The 17,040-nt window shown below is 41.1% G+C and overlaps 1 protein-coding gene across 1 annotated transcript in view; it reads right to left on the bottom strand.

Annotated features, from left to right (window-relative positions):
• Ndufaf2 (NADH:ubiquinone oxidoreductase complex assembly factor 2) overlaps positions 1-17,040 on the bottom strand; it is a 114,848-nt gene that overhangs the window by 18,791 nt on the left and 79,017 nt on the right. The window contains exon 3 of the mRNA XM_057789825.1: positions 15,881-15,921. Within this exon, the coding sequence (XP_057645808.1) occupies positions 15,881-15,921 (41 nt within the window). The remainder of the gene's footprint in view (positions 1-15,880; positions 15,922-17,040) is intronic.

Genomic DNA, 17,040 nt, shown 5'->3' with positions numbered 1-17,040 from the left:
ACCTCCTAGTGAGGCTCCACCTTGGCTATTGTCTGATAACTGAGGAGATTTCTAGAAGCTGGATTGCCAAGGCAGAAGGTAAATATGTGCACACGCAGTTTGGTGGCCAGAAGGCAATGAGTTTCTGTCAGCCTTTTCTGGCTCCCTTCCCTTTTGTCCCTCACATGTAGTGCCTAGAACAGGGCCTAGCGAGTAAGATGTAGCCAGCGTGTACTTGCTGAATGAATGGATTTGGCTCTGCACGCTGCACTGTATTACACATACAAACCTAAATTTAAAGATCTAACAATTAAGAATAAATTTATTTCACTGTTAATTAAATTCTGGTTCTAAATAATTTACAGGCCTTTTCTTCATAATGAGAAAAATGCCGTATATTCTTGAAAACCAAATGAGATATTTATACTCTTAGGAATTTATATTAGTTTTTAAAAATAAATGTGGCAAAGATGATGCTTTTGAAATTGGGGAAAAATCTACCTTTGTGTACTCTTCACTTGTCAATCATTAAGTATTTGGCTTTGAATATATCAACATGCAAATATAGAGTTCCTACGTTAGGTTAAAGTAGGAAAATTTAATGATCAGCCACCTTCTTAGACCTCAAATATTTCACGTCCCACCCCGTGTGCACTGAGTAATTTACCCAGGTTAGCGCATCTGCAATAACAACACAAATGTGCCAGATCACAACATCCATCCCTAATGCCTGAGACCAATAGGAACATGGCAACAGGTACCCGTCAGCTCAAGAAAGCCTATTGGTATTTCCCAAAGAGGTGTAGGTCGTAGGAAAGCATGGGTAAATGACTCTTGGTCATTTGAAGTGGAACTCAGTACACCTACCCCCTACTCAACTCCCCAGATGACAAAGCCTTTCCCTCCCTATAAGAAGACGGAGTAGGTAATGGGGAGGGCAGTGGCAGGGGTCACAGATGATGATCTGTGACTACCCAGAAGTGCAGAGAGGCAAACACTGCAGAAGCTTAACAGTGGCACCTGCCCCGGGCCAGGTGACTAGTGCTGGCAGCCAGGCAGCTGGAGCTCCCTGCAGCAACTCTACTGGAGGAAAGTGAAAGTCTCTGAAGGGCCGCATCTGATGAAACTGACTGAAACGATACTCAGGGAGGGATGAAGGGAGAGGAGAAGCAACCACAGTGGGAACTCTTCTCCTCAGAGAAATTGAAGAAGCAAGCATATTAATTAGGATACAGTGACTCCTGAAGGCCAGGCAAGCAGGTGTAAGCTCGAATGGGTACCAGTGGAGCTGGGTTTCTTTTAGGATTGGTGCCAGGAGTAAAAGAGGCTCAGGCACGATGTCCCTGATGTCCCATTGATGGAGACTAGAAGCTGAAATAACAAAATCAGATGAGAATTCTCATGGGAGTTGTGGGAGGAAATCAAAACGGTTGATGAGGAGCCGGTGACGTAGCTCAGTGGGTAAAACTCTTGTCACACAAGCCTAGTGACCCAAGTCCTGTCCCTGGAACCTATGTAAGGTAGAAAGAGAACGGATTCCCAAAGCTGTTTTCAGCCTGCCACTTGCTGCCAGGTCAACCTGTGCCCAACCCTTTAAAACAACAGCAGCAGCAATGCTAGACAAAGGAGAAGAGACAAAGGCAAAGGAGGGCTCAGCAGATGGATCCTTCCCTATCCAGAGCGCACACTCTGAGCCACGGAGTGCTCTAGATCCTACAGATAGATGCAGCAGGTCCAGACAACAGGGCCTTAGACCCTAGTCAGAAGAGACAAACAACACAGACAGAAACCACAGCCAGGGACGGTACGTAGGCTGATGACTGACGTTGCTGTGTCCTGATTTAATCAGCCAACCTGCCCTGCTGCCGCCTAACAAACTGGAAACATAAAGGAAGCCAGTGCTTGCAAAGGAGTAAACTGGACTCTCAGCTCCTTCAAAATGTCCTTTTTATCTTTCGCTAAAGAAAAACTATGTTTTATATGTTTCTTACTTTTCTACCAAACAAAATAGCCTTTTTTTTTTTTTTTTTTTTTTTTTTTTTTTTTTTTTGAGACAGGGTTTTTCTGTAGCTTTGAAACCTTTGAAACCTGTCCTGGAACTAGCTCTTGTAGACCAGGCTGGCTTCAAACTCACAGAGATCCACCTGCTTCTGCCTCCCAAGTGCAGGGATTGAAGGCATGTGTCACCCCTGCCCAGCTCTTTCCATACAAAATACCTTTAAAAGAGATACAGGAATTCAAACAAACAGAACTTCATAAAGTAGAGAACAAAAATCTCTTACACTTTTATTTCTTCTACTGAAAAGGCCAGAATGCATCACTACATACTTTTCCTTCATGGCCTTATGAATACAAGGTCTCATTTACAAACACACTTGTCACAATAAATAAAGCATACACAATGCATACTGTCTCCTAGCTTTTGACTTAATATTCCTCAGATAGCTGTGTGTCCAGTTAGGAGCACAGTATTCTCACTGGTTGCTTCGTAGCTAACATAACTGTGCAGAGGAATGTGGCATATCCACTCAATCCCATGCAGGTTCATGTTTAGAACACTTCATATTTTACAAATCCTACATCTCTGTGTAAATCAGCTCACTTGCCATTCATTCCTTGGCACTCCTTGTTAGGACTGGAAAGTCTAGATCAGAAAGTTTTTTGGTATTTGGAAACCTTGTATCTAGCACTAACTTCCATCTGTTTGTGTAGCAAATGAGAGTAGGTGCTTCCCCATAGCTTTGTCAACTGAAAAGGTGTTTCTTGCCTTCCCTATGCATTTGGTTTACCTCTCTTCTGTATTAGGGAATGCCTCAGGCTGTCAAAGTGCTCTCGCCTGTGGGTGAGGTTTTGGTGTTAGCCGGCTCTGCATTCTGAGAGGTCCTTTTTCATCCTCACGTCTCAGCCTGGCTAACTCTCCAACGTAGCTTTCCTGAACTTTGTCTTACATAAGGAAGGCTGAGTGTTGTTTCTTAGGCTTTTGCTCCTCTCTCAAAGTCTTCTTCACATTTGCAGTGACCCATTTTGGCACACACACTTTCCTAAGTACAAGTTCCATGATGACCCTCATGTTGCTAGGGTCATCATGTGTCAACATCCATCCTCCGTCAACATCTAGCTACCACAGGTACTCACGAGGTGTTTGTTAAGCAAATTTGAGCTTCTCCTTTCTGTGAGCTTACTGCTGGTTTTCTCTTGACCAATACTCTCAAAGGCAGCTGGATTAACCTTTCTCTTAAAAAGGTGTTCAGAAGGAGGAAGCATATCTCACTTTTCCTCCAAAACAAGCACTGTGAGGCCTAGGCTATTCTGGGACTCAACAGTAGGGCTCAATTGAACACTGCCGTAAAGCAACTGGTCTGGTCTAAGAACCTGTCATATGGCTTTCATGATAGCCAAGAGGGTATCACAGTCGAATGTCAAGAAACCTGATGCAAAATGTATTATTAGGTAACCTCTGAAAAAGTGATTATAAGCCACCCGACAACTTTAGCTCAAAAGGAGGAATGTGGTGTCAGGGCCCTCAAAAAAATCAGGAACTGCTAGGAAATTGTGACTGAATTTCCACTGCCAATCATTCTGTGTTGACGATAATTCCCTTATTTAAAGGCAAGTGACATTTCCTTCAATATTTAAAGGCAAGTGACATTTCCTTCAAGTACTTAAGAATAAAATTCAGTAATAGAGATGGCCAGTTCCTGAATACTAATCAGGTAATCGGGACAGGATGGACAGAACAGGTGGCAATGCCCCCTGTCAGGTAAGAGACCGTCTCACAGTAGACGGTTACTTCCGTATTTTCATGCTGGGACTAAAAGACTTTATTTTCAGCTACATGAGACTTTCAGATTTTCCTTAAGGGCATCTTTCTGGGCTGGTAAGATTGCTCTGTGGGCAGAAGTGCTTGCTGCCAGCCCTGACCACCTTAGTCTGATCCCCAGGACCCACAGGATAGAAGGAAGGAAACTGACTCCTGTGACCTGTCCTCTGTCTTCCATACCTGCTCTGTTGGCCACAAGTGCCCTACTCAATGTAAAAAACAGTCCCATTTTGTTCCTTTCCTTGTTACTAGGTATCTTATAAATGTGGCAGGAATTATCAAAGCTCTTATTTCAAAAAATTTTCTAATACTGGTGTTGAACCCTGTTTGTACACACTGTTAGGCAGACTAAGTACATAAAATGTTATAAGAATATTAAAGCTTAAATGATTATATTTTTAATTAAGAAGGTATCTAATATTTCCATAATATTTCTTCTAAGCCTGACCTTTCTATTATGTAGTAATAAGAGTAATTTACTTAGAATTTTTACACAAATGGCAATCAAATACTTTTTTTTTTTTTGTTTTTCGAGACAAGGTTTCTCTGTAGCTTTGGTGGCTGTCCTGGAACTAGCTCTTGTAGACCAAGCTGGCCTCAACCTCACAGAGATCCACCTGCTTCTGCCTCCCCAGTGCTGGGATTAAAGGTGTTCGCCACCACTGCCTGGCTCAAATAAAAAGACCTAGCAATAAATTTATTTATAGATTTAAAAGAATTCTAATATATAAAAGTAACATCTGATATAAGAAAGTCTTTAGTTTGAACAAAGGTGGGTTGAGTGTAGCCTAATAGCATTTACATTTTATGTTTTTTTTTTAAAGTGCTTATTAATTAATCAGTTAATTTTTAGGAGAGGTCTTCCTATGGAAAAGATGGTCTTGTTTTCTTCAGGGCAATAATTATGTTTCCTTAGGTAAATCTATGTTACTACTCAATATATCATTGAACTTATTATCTGCAAATATTTTGCCAATACACAAATGAATTTTGTTAACAAGCATTACTCTAGTGCGATAATGTCATACCTTTAAAAAATTATTGCAGTCAAATGGCCATGCAGCATAAATGTGGCAAAAGCATCCAAATGCTGATGAAAATGCAGAGCTGCTTTGCTGCGCAGACGTCATTAGTGAGGCTGGTTTAGACAAACACTAATAAGTGTTTTTATGATGAATTGCCATGCAATTTGGCGAGAGCTGATAATGCAATTAGTCTAATTTTGTGGGGGAGACAATTACTGAGGCCACGTGCTGCTTCTCAGTCCTCTTGAAACATACCTTCTACCCGTCTGAAAAAGGAAGGCTGTCAAAATACGTAATTAGAGAAAAGCTAGAAATAGTTGGGAAGAAGACAGGGCCTGTCATAAGAACTTCATTCTCCTTCTGAACATTTCACCTTATATCCAACTGTGCAATTCAGAAAACACTGCACTTTACTGGTGCGTATCAAGAACTTTATACATTAAAGATGGAAAGCAAAATTTAAAAGCTAAATGTATTTTTACTCTCTAGACACAGTGAAATAGAAATATTTTAATAAAAAGAAACTGAGCAAAATTCTAGGATGATGGAATTTATTTTAAACTCCAGGATGATGGAATTTATTTTAAACAAAAAGCACTATTTTTTCCATCAGAAATGACTCTTATTTTTGTGTACACATACACTTTAAAAATACCTTAAAAAATGAAGGTCAGCCCTGAGTTGACCCCTATGCTGATCTGACCTACAAGCCTGTTCCCTGAGGACTAGCTGTCATGGTGACAGAAGACACCACGAAAGCTTCTAAAGGAGGGAAGCAGCCAGCAGTCCCACCCAGCTCTGATACCCAAGCCGAAACCACGACCATCACGGCATAACCTAAAAGTGCGGCAGTGCACACATACCCTGGCAGTGACCAGCAGCTCGACTGGAATGAAGACCTACTCCACAGGAGGGAAACCATGCCTGGCCCCAGGAACCTGGACAGCTGTCCGGGGTCTGGGAAGAGGACCCCAACCTCTGTTCTACTAAAGGAGAACAATCCCTAACTGCGTTCTAAACCTTGTCCTTATCTCACAGATAAGTGTACTCCCCACCCTCATCAAGAAAACTCCTCTTCGCAACTTAGGAGCCCATTACCGAAAATCACAACTGATCAAAATGCAGAGTTGTGGAGCCCAGTCCCAACTGGTATTCCTACAGCACAACTCACAGGGGAAGGAAATCATCTCCTCACAAGATCAGCTTGTACAGCTGCAGGCTATCCCAGACTGTTAGTGAACATTAACCTGGGGGTTCTCCAGCATTTCATCTCCCGAGACGGTCTCGGTCACCAAGTTGTCCGGCACTCCAACACACCGTTTCAGCCCTGTTCTTAATGAGCATACTGTTTCTGTCAGCATAATGACATGCAGTCAGATTACAAAATGAGTAGACCTGTTGAATTTAATGACCTGGTACTGACCGGTAATGGTCTGAGCTCACGTCTGCTAAAGACAATTTTGGTTTTGATTCAGCTGATGTTGAATAAGGGATCCCAGTGAAAGGACCACGACATGGCAGAGTGGGAGGAAGGGAGCCCTGCATCAGCATGTGCTGTAACTGGTCACACTGGCTGCGGGCTCTGAGAAGGCAAGGCAAACGTGCGCCAGCTGCCCGCCCAGGCGACAGAGGGAGCATTCACCCCTCAGGCCTATCCCTGATGATATCCTATCAGCGATGGAGGATAGCAGTACCTTAACTCTTCGACATGCCACATTCTTTCCCATGCAGGCAGAGCTACCGTGAGCAGGAGGCAGGAGTAAATGGTATGACAGGAGTGCACAGGCAAGTCACAGAGGAATCTTATACCACCTCCTACACGCTCGCTTCTCTACCCATTGGGACTCAACATTTCAAATCAAGTTGAACTCTAGAAGAATGTAGCTATATTACTAAAATTCAAATATGTTGTATTTTAAAAATTCAAATATATTAAATTGATCTGAATATCACAAGTAGAAAACTGGCAGTTCTTAGGCCATAAAAATTGGAAGACAAAGTTGGGCAGTGGTGGATCGTGCCTTTAATCCCAGCACTCGGGAGGCAGAGGCAGGGGGATCTCTGTGAGTTCAAGGCCAGCCTGGTCTATAAAAGCTAGATTCAGGAGAGGCTCCAAAACTACAGAGAAACCCTGTCTCGAACACATCCCCCCCCAACAAAACAAAACAAAACAAACAAAAAACCCCACAAAAAATAGGGAGACAAACCCAGAAAGTTTATTTTACATTTATTTCTATAAAGTAAGCATTCAAAAATACCATAAGACTGTTCACAAATATAACTATTTCCAAAAGACAAACAAGGGCCAGCAAGGTGGCTCAGGAGGTGAAAGGGCTTGCTATGAAAGCCTGAGGACCTAAGTTCAATCCCTGGGGTCACAGTGGCAGGGAACTCGACTGCTACAAGTTGTTTTCTGACCTCCCACACTAACTGCGCGCGCGCGTGCGCGCGCGCGCACACACACACACACACACACGATAATACAACAAAAAACAAACAAAAAAATGAATGTGGAGTTTAGATCTAATTCTGTAACTTTACATGAAATTAAATGTCTTGTGGAATATTTATGTATGAATTCTAAACACTTCACTTGTTTTGGATGGTGGCAGCACCCATGGAGGCCATGGGAGTCAGTTCTCTCCTCCCACTGTGGGTTGAATTCAAGTCATCAAGCCACTGAGCTGCCTCAAGCCCCTCTTGTGGACTTTAATAGAAAGTAGAAATGACAATAAAATAATAGCGACTATCATTCATTGAATATTTGCAACTTTGAATTATTTTGGCACAGTTCTCTAGGAAGCAAGGTGAATTATACATCCTTGCTGTTTGCACAGAGCTGGAGGTCAACACCAAGGAAGGCAGACGGGGAGAAACAGCCTCTCCGATGCTAAGTGTGTGTGCTACAAGCAGGTACTTGTGTGTTTTCATTTACTGTGGTAGCTAAGGAAGAGCAGAACCCACGGGGCAAGTCCTCCCGTGGCAATGAAGCACTAACGCATGCTTGAGTCAATTAACTTGTTAAAACCGAGAGTTGTGGAATCTACCAGAACTTTTGGGGGTAACTTATTATTTCTGTCTTTAAAAAAGTAATTTTTTTTAGCGTTAACATTTTAGTAAGATAAAAGACTAAGTCAAGCAGAGTCACGGTGTTGGCCAAGCGAGAAGGCTTTGCAGCACACCACAGTTAAGGCAGCAGCCGAATAAAGAACAGGTCACTGAGCAATCTTTTCAGCCCTGCAAGTACGGGATCCCAGAACGACACTGCCACAGAACACAAGGCATTCCTGTGTAAACTGCAGTAAGATCCCATTTCTAAGGGTGATACGTGAAGAGGTTTTCTTCACAATTTTACCATTTCGGACTAATTCAGTTTCACAGGAGGAAAAATAGGTACTAAAATTAGAAACTAAATATAACTTAACAGTATTATGTTCAATGCATTTAGGTCAGACCGGCATGTGCAAAAGAAGTCTATAGGGAAAGTACATTAACTTTTAAGTCCATGTGAGGTATTTGATGGTAACTGAATAAATAATAAGCTTAATTAAACATTTCAACTTTCAGAAGAAATTTCAAAAATTAAGTCCTGCTGATTTGTTTTCTATGGAAGTTGCTAAGAAAATTCTTTTAAGTGTTTTTTTTTGAATTTCAAATATATCATTTATTAGTTTAAGAATGTCTAATGAAAGAAAGAAGGGTATAGGAATGGGTAGATGGGAGCTGGGAGGAGTTGGGGGAGGGGAACCATAACCAGATTAAAATGTATGGAAAATATTATATTTTAAAAATGAATATCTTATCATTCTACCAAAGATTCAACCTGTGCGCTCTCTCTCTCTCTCTCTCTCTCTCTCTCTCTCTCTCTCTCTCTCTCTCTCTCTCTCTCTCTCTCTCTCTCTCTCCAAGGTTTCTCTGTGTGTAGCCTTGGCTGGCCTCACTGCCTGGCTCAACTTGATGTGATTATAAGTCACTGCTTATTTATCTGTCTTACTGTGGCGAGGTCTCAAACTTACTGTGTAGCTAAAATGATCTTGAACTTTTGATCCTCCTACACTTTCAGAGTACCGGGGTAACAGGCTGCACCCCATGCCTGGTTTATGCAGTACTGGGAATGGAGCCAGAGTATGCTAAGCAGCATTCTACTAACCAAGCTACAAGGGCAGCCCTCTTGGTATTTGCCTTAAACAGAATATTTTATGAACAGAAATATATATAGCTAACAATATACTCCTATGTCCCCACTATCAAATTGAATGGATTAAACTCTGCTGATATGATAAAAATCCCTGGTGGTCTCTCCTGATTTCTCTTCTAGTAACAACAGCCTTGTGTTTCCTTTCCTGTCTGTCATTTCCATGCCGGCTTTCAATGTATCCCGATACATCCATAAACAACAGCAGCACTTTTATGTATAAGACTTTACAAACCATGTCACATTTCAGGTGGCAAATCAATAGCAAAGCCAGCATCAGTAGTGATTGCACAGCGAATGTAGACTTTAAATGTTCTTTAAAGCCCCAGAGTTTCAGTTCAGCTTGTTCAATTTATGGAAGATATAACCATATAACTTAATTGGCAAAGCTAGTCCTGATTGTCAAACCCGATCAGCCAAGTCTGACTTATTCTCTGTCAGAATAAGTCTGGGTTAATTTTAAAATTCAAATAAATGTGTTATTATGCATCCCCATGACAAGTTTCGCACCTCTGAATTTTAAATTTCGGATGCTTAGTGGACAGCTAGCTAGCTAGTTGGACAGATCAGCCATTGTCTTAGAGACTGGCTGCAAGCTGGTGTCCTGAATAAAGACCATGTGCTGCTTCTCAGATCATTCCCACTGAAGCTCTGCCTCTGCTTTGCTCTTGAGGGACTCTCCCTCAGGTGACACACTCTCTTCAAAGGCCTCAGGGGAGCCTGGAGAGTTTTAACTCCCAAAGCAAGGTCCCATAGTCAGGTGTAGTGTGGACAAAGGATAATCTTTCCTTTTAAAAGGTCGACACTTCGAATAGCAATTTTAAAGTATGCCTGATGGCAACCAGCAGGTCAGGAGTTCTTAGGCAAATTTTTTTTTCTTTTAAGTGAAAGACTGCATATGCAGAGAGAATATAGAATTCATTTCCTTGAAGCTATTGGACCTGAACACTAAACAGGAAGCTTCTCCATGCCCAGCGGTACAGGCTGACAGTCTAGAAACCACTGATTTGTGGCGGATTTGGCAAACTGACTGCTTTCACTGACCTACTGTTTTTGTAAATAAAGTTTTATTGGGCACAACCACAATCAGACACATTTTGCAGTAACTGCCAAGTCTACTACAGAATGGTTTGGCTTACAAAGCTTAAGCTGAGAAAGCCTGTAGTAGGGTATGGGACTCGCCCATCAGACCAGCAATCAGGGAACAGACTAAGACAAGAAACCTGGTGTGAGTTCAGGGACAATCTGTGCTACAGTGTGAGGCCCTGTCTCACAAAACAAAACAATTTTTTTCCTCTTTTAAGTCAAAGTTTGTAGGGCTAATATCACAAAAATATTTGTTATGAAAATACTATAACCCCTTCCCTCAAAGCAGCTACTTTACGTATTTTACTTGACTCTGGATGGTTGCTGGCAGACTGGGGATGAGAGCCAGGGCTCAAGTGTGCTGGTAAAGCACTCCTAGTGCAGGGCTCTACACCCAGAGCTCACTTGCCACCTCGGGTCACAGCACAGGCCAAACCAAGGATTTAAAGGGCTGCCCAAGAGCAGTAAGGCAGGCTCTGCTCCTAGGGACTTTGCAGCAGCATGTAAACCTTCATGATCACTCCATTGTTATTCAGATTTAAGCTTTGTGTGTTGACTCCTTATAAAGGGAAACGGAGAGTTACCCCAGGCTTGTTTTCCAGCAGCCACCAGGTACAGTTCAATATTCAATATTTACATTATTCTGCAGGAATACTTTTAACTAGTGACTTATGTACGATTACTTCCCTTTTTCTACCCATGTGGGGTGGTTTGAAAGAAAGTGGCCTCCAAAAGTAGTGGCACTATTAGGAGGTGTAAAACTTGTTGGGAGTAGGTGTGGTCTTCTTGGAGGAAGTGTGTCAATGTGGAAGTGCGTTTTGAGGTCTCACATATGCTCAAGATACTGTCCAGTGTCTCACACTACTTCCTGTTGCCTGCAAGATGTAGGACTCTCGGTTTCTTCTCCAGCACCATGTCTGCCTGCATGTCACCATGTCCCACCATGATGATAATGGACTAAACTTACAAAACTATAAGCCAGCCCCAACTAAATATTTTCTTTTAAAAGAGTTCCCATGATCATTTTGTCCTAAAACACCACGTTTTGTTCCTACTGGAGCTAATGAGTGAATTCTACTTTGCACACACTGATGTACAGTGAGGCTCATTTACTGTCTTCCAGTGTATCACGTCCTCTGTGTATTTCAACACTCTCCCTGCATTTCTTGCCCCCACACCATCTAGTGGTCTAGCTACCCTTGTATTCTAGCACTCTTTGCCTAGGCTGGACCCTTGTCTCCCGTTCTCTCATCTTTGCATTTCCATAACTTCCTGACAATGGGTTTGTAGAAAACAATTCTGCGAGATCTCCCATACTTGAAAATGCTTTTCCTTAGTCAAGCTTAGCTGATAACAATGAGTACAGAGCTGCAGGCTGCCACTGACTATGCACCAAGGGCACTGTCTCTAGCGTCCAGTGCTGCCAACCATTTCCTTTTCTGTAGCCACCTCTGTCCTTTGTCCTGCCTTATTGAAAATGACTTCAATATAAGGTTCTAATCTTTCCGTTAAATATTTCATTTATTATATTTTCCCCAAATCATTTGTGTGATGAAACGGTACTTTGCTTAAGCAGCAGTTTGCATCTCTGAAGATGGTAGTGAGGTTTTTAAGCAGTTAGTTTTATCCAAGTTGCCTTCTCCTAATTATTTACTTATTTATGTAGGTTTCTGTCTTTCACATTGAACTGTCATTCCCACTAGACTTGTAGAAGTGGACCCCTGTGTTTAAGTCCCCACCTTAACTGAATGAATGCCCATTATTCTTTCCCTACTTTCAAGATTATATGAATGGCACACAGTATGGAATCTTCTGTGATTTGCTCTTTTTAAGCAATACCATGTTTTCTGAGATTTGCCCATGTTCAGACATCAGTTCTACTTCATTAATTTTTAATTAATGATGCTAGATCCCAGAGTGTAAAAATGTTGCAATTTTCTTCTAAATTTCTACCACATTTCTAAAAATACAAGATTTGGGAAAAGAGAGGTGTCTACTTTTTGAAAGAACACATAGTTCACTTGATGTGGGAGTCCCCTCTGTGTGCTGTGATTACCATTAATAAATAATGAAACTGCCTTGGCCTGTTGGTAGGGCAGAACTTAGGTAGGCGGGGAAGACTGAACTGAATGCTAGGAGAAAGAAGGGTAGAGTCATATAGATGCCATGGATCTGCTGCTGGAGACAGACGTGCTGAAACTTTGCTGGTAGGCCATGACCTTATGGTGATATACAGATTAATAAAAATGGGTTAAATTAAGATGTAAGAGTTAGCCAATAAGAAGCTAGAGCTAATGGGCCAAGCAGTGATTTAAATAATATGGTTTCTGTGTGATTATCTCAGTTCTGGGCTGCCAGGACAAACAAGCAGCCCCGCTTCCAACATTCACCTTTGTAATTTAAGTCAAGAAGAAAGTAGAGCCATATATGCAAAATGTCAAAATTAGGACATTTCATTTTGTTAACTTATAAAATGAGCCTAATAATACTGAACATACAGAACTCAATGAATGTCAGCTACTTGGAGACAACACCAAAATAGACTTCAAGAATTTGGAATCAATATTCTTCTCTGAATGTTAAGCTGCAAAATCAACATATTATAGATAAGAGCAGAGGTATGAAAAGGTAAAACCGAAGAAGAGTTGTAGGACTGGGAGCATCTGACCATAGTAAAACAGCTGTAATAGTAAAAGGGGGTGTCACTCAGAATGGGAGCAGCAAGAAAATGAGACTCTAGAGACAAAAGTTGGCAGATGATCCAGACAAATACTGTCCATGAGAGTGGGAGCTTAACCAGCAGCTGACAATTTTCTGTTCCGATCCACAAGGATCTGTTTGTATGAAGAGAGATACTGATAACAACATACAATTCTACTTGTGTGAAGAGAGATACCGATAACAACATACAATCCTGCTTGTATGAAGAGAGATACTGATAACAACATACAATCCTGCTTGTATGAAGAGAGATACTGATAACAACACACAATCCTGCTTGTATGAAGAGAGATACTGATAACATACAATCCTGCTTGTGTGAAGAGAGATACTGATAACAACATACAATCCTGCTTGTGTGAAGAGAGATACTGATAACAACATACAATCCTGCTTGTGTGAAGAGAGATACTGATAACAACATACAAGTCTCTCAACCATTTGCACCACTGTAGGTCAAACTATCTCAGTTGAAGTGAATGCAATACGTCACATAAATAAGCATGAAGCATTTAACTGTTTATTTTACCCACTTCCCATCATTTCCTGTTCCACTTGCTTTGCTATATTCCCACTGTAAACCAGTACTTGGAGTTCTCCTCACCATTTCACGACCATTTGACAAAGTAAGTCTTTAGAGCTTCCAACCCAGAGTCAACACCACGGTCCAGTAAATAACCAAAGCCACGATGAGTGTGCCTATACATCTACCCAACCCTTGCCTAGACTAGAGCAGCATCATTTCCAAGTACATTTTTGACCAGTCTTTCTTTATTGGTGTCTTGAACTCCTTTTCCCCTTCATGAAACAATTGAAAATGAAGTTGGCAGACCATTAATGTGCCTTTCTTTTTTACTGTCTGTAAACATATCACTGAATCATCATGCATTTTGTCAATAGTTAGCAAAAAGCATGGCTACTTTTCAACCAGTAGAGTTTATTGTGCTTCCAACTATTCTGTTAGTCTGAAAAGAACAATATTTTTAAACATTTGCTATTAATGACTTCTAATAAAGTAAGAGTCAGGAAAAGTCTACTTTTTTTGTGAAACAGAGCTAGCTCACTTCGTACTGCATTGCAGAATGAGTGCTGAACCACACTGATGTACTGTACTTGCATATGAACCTCTTTGAAAATATAGCAAGCAATGTTCAACTGGAAATATGTTCTACAAGGTTGATCTGTTATATAAACTCAAATCTGTTTATATAAATCAACCTAATGATAACAAATCAAGCCCTGCATCAGATGGTTATGATGCAAAGATGAATAAGGCTTAATTCTTGTATTACTTTGCTTACCATGCCATCAGAAAGATGAGTAAACAATAAACTTGAAAGGTAAACTCAGAGGGCCTATTAAGGTGTCAAAGCTAGGGTCTTCAAGAAAGGAATAATTAAATCTATGAGTTAAGAAGTTGAAGAGGTGGTTGTGGCACACACCTTTAATCCCAGCATTTGGGAGGCAGGGGCAGGAGGGTGTCTGAGTTTGAGGCCAGCCTGGTCTACAAAGTTAGATTCAGGACAGCCAGGACTACACATAGAAACCCTATCTTGGAAAGGAAAGAAGGATGGAAGGATGGAAGGAAGGAAGGAAGGAAGGAAGGAAGGAAGGAAGGAAGGAAGGAAGGAAGGAAGGGAAAGAAAAAAGGGAAGAAAGGAAAGAAAAAAGTTCAGAGAGGTATCCTAGCATTTTAAAGACCTTTTAAGAAGAATTAAATATAAACAGGTAAGTCTGTCTGCTGAAGGCAACAGGAAGCAGCATTAAACCTGAGAGCCTCCCGGGAGCTCCTCTAAGGAGTATGAGTAAAGCAGGTACAAGGAGGTCAGGGGACGAAGTCAACAAGGGAGGAATCAGACCTTCCGCTGGCCAGAGCACCCCAAGAACTATACTAGAAACTAATCCCTTCCCCTTCAAGTTGACCAGGAGAGAAATAGTAATGTTATAGTATTTGAGTTTATCACAAACTGCTAGGCTTCAAACATATACTATTCTAAAAATCTAAGGACTGATCCCCCCAAGGTTCTCAGGGTGACTTCAAACTAGCCATCTTCCTGACTCAGTCTTCTGACATGACAGTATTATAGGCAACTGACTTAGAAAATGGTTTTTAAACCATTTTCCTATCAAAGTGTATTTTTAAAATATTTTTATCAGTTCATAAGATGTGCATTTATCACAGTCACATGGTCAAACTGCCTTCTGAAATATTCACATTTATACTTCTGGACATAGGTTGCTCTCAACCTCGGCCAAAGAAGATTCTTTCCCCAGTGCCTTTAGTCAGGGCAGACACATGGAATCCATTAAGTGCTAAGAACAAGAGACTGATCAACACCTCCTCCCAACTCCAAGGTTCAGGGACTGTGAAAGAATAAGAACTGCAGGATGGGGAGAGGTGCTCCTCAAAGCCATCTTCTGGACATGACGTGGGTACTGCACTCATGGTCCCTGCACAAGGTCAAACAAGGCAAAACTCCAAGATGTGTGGGTGGGCAGTGTGTTCTCCATGCCCCACCCCTTAACAGAAGCTGTTGGCACTTGGTGGATGCTGAGAGAGGGAGAATCATTCCCTCTTGAGGATATTCCCACTGGCAAGCTTTCTGTGGCAGTGGCTGGCCCCATGTCCATACACATATATGCTAAAAGGGTTCAATGAATTATGGAAAAAGAAAGAAGAAAAACAAAAAGAGACATGAAGTTGAAAGATGGGTCTATGGGAGGGGGATACAGGGTAGTTGGTGGAGAGAAATGGGAAAATGGATATAATTATATTTCATTGAATCCATGCATGAAGTTCTCAAGAATAAAGAAAAAATTATATGTGCATATATTTTTATCATACAATATTTTATTACTATGTAATGCTAATATATTATAATAAATTATTTTACTAGAAATACTTTAGAATTACTTCTTACAGAGTAAAATTAATACTCTGAGATGTATGATATTTTTCCCAAGAATTTATGTATGTTTAGTAGTACAAGTTCTCAGCTGAAAACACAGCATTACAAGCATAAACTATTTGAATATTTTCCCATGTATTCTTACCTCCATAGTAGGTGGAGTCTTTCTTGTTCTTCTAATCCATGCTAGAATGAAAAAAATAGCATTTAAATGTCTGTTTTCCATAATTTATCCAAATTAAACATTTTTTTCCTTTTACACTCTTTTTAATGAGGGACCCAACAGCATGTGTGGAGATCATAGGGTAACCTACCAAAGTCAGTTCTCTCCTTCTCCCATGTTGGTTTTGGGAATGGAACCCAGGTTATCAAGTTTAGTGGCAAGAGCTTTTATTTGCTCAGCCATCTTGCTGGCCACACATAAAGCTTTGATTCACTCATCTGTAAGATATTTTTTAAACATCTATGATGAACTGTCATAGAGTTTGAGCAGATGAAATGCCTCAATCGACTGTAGCGCAAATACTAGGGAAGTGGGATACAGGAACTAAACACACAGATGTGTAAAGTCAGGTGGTGACAGGTGTTGTGAAAAAAACACAACAGTTTCATATTTTCAAAACCGCAGCTCGTAATCATCAGAATTCGATTTAGTCTATTTATGGCATAAAGAACAAATCACAATAAAGTTCTAGGCAATGTCAAAATTATATTATTCTGAAAACCTGAATTTGTAATTGCCCAATTTATTGAGGATTTAGAAAAGTTTTTATTACAGGATTTTTTCTTCTTATGTGCTCTAGTAGGTAGCTGCCATCTGTGGCTGGAGAATACCATCAGTCTTCACTTGAACTCTTGGGAGGCAGGATACAGAGGTGGAACACAGACACTGCTTCAATGCCCACTTAGTAGACACTGCAGCAGAGGGAAGGGAATAGAGCAGTTGCATCCAGAAAAGCTATACGGCATGCTCTAGACCAGAAAAGTTACACAGCATGCTCTAGATCAGGAAAGGCACACAACGTGCTCTAGATCAGGAAAGCCACACAGTATGTTCTAAATCAGGAATGCTACACAATGTGCTCCAGATCAAGAAAGCTGCACAGCATGCTCAAGATCAGGAAAGCGACACAGCATGCTCTAGACCAGAAAAGGCTAGAGAATGTTTTAGATCAGAAAAGCTGTACAGCATGCTCTAGATCAGACTGGGTTTTCCTTTCACCTCCATCAATTCCTAGCTATGATGCAGGGAAGGGAGTGGAGCAGCTCTGTTCAGAAAAGCTGCACAGCATGCTCTAGATAAGA

Source organism: Chionomys nivalis, chromosome 15, assembly GCF_950005125.1.
Source record: "Chionomys nivalis chromosome 15, mChiNiv1.1, whole genome shotgun sequence".
NCBI lineage: Eukaryota > Metazoa > Chordata > Mammalia > Rodentia > Cricetidae > Chionomys > Chionomys nivalis.
The sequence above is the reverse complement of the archived record's forward strand: the minus strand, read 5'-3'. Positions and strand labels throughout refer to the sequence as shown.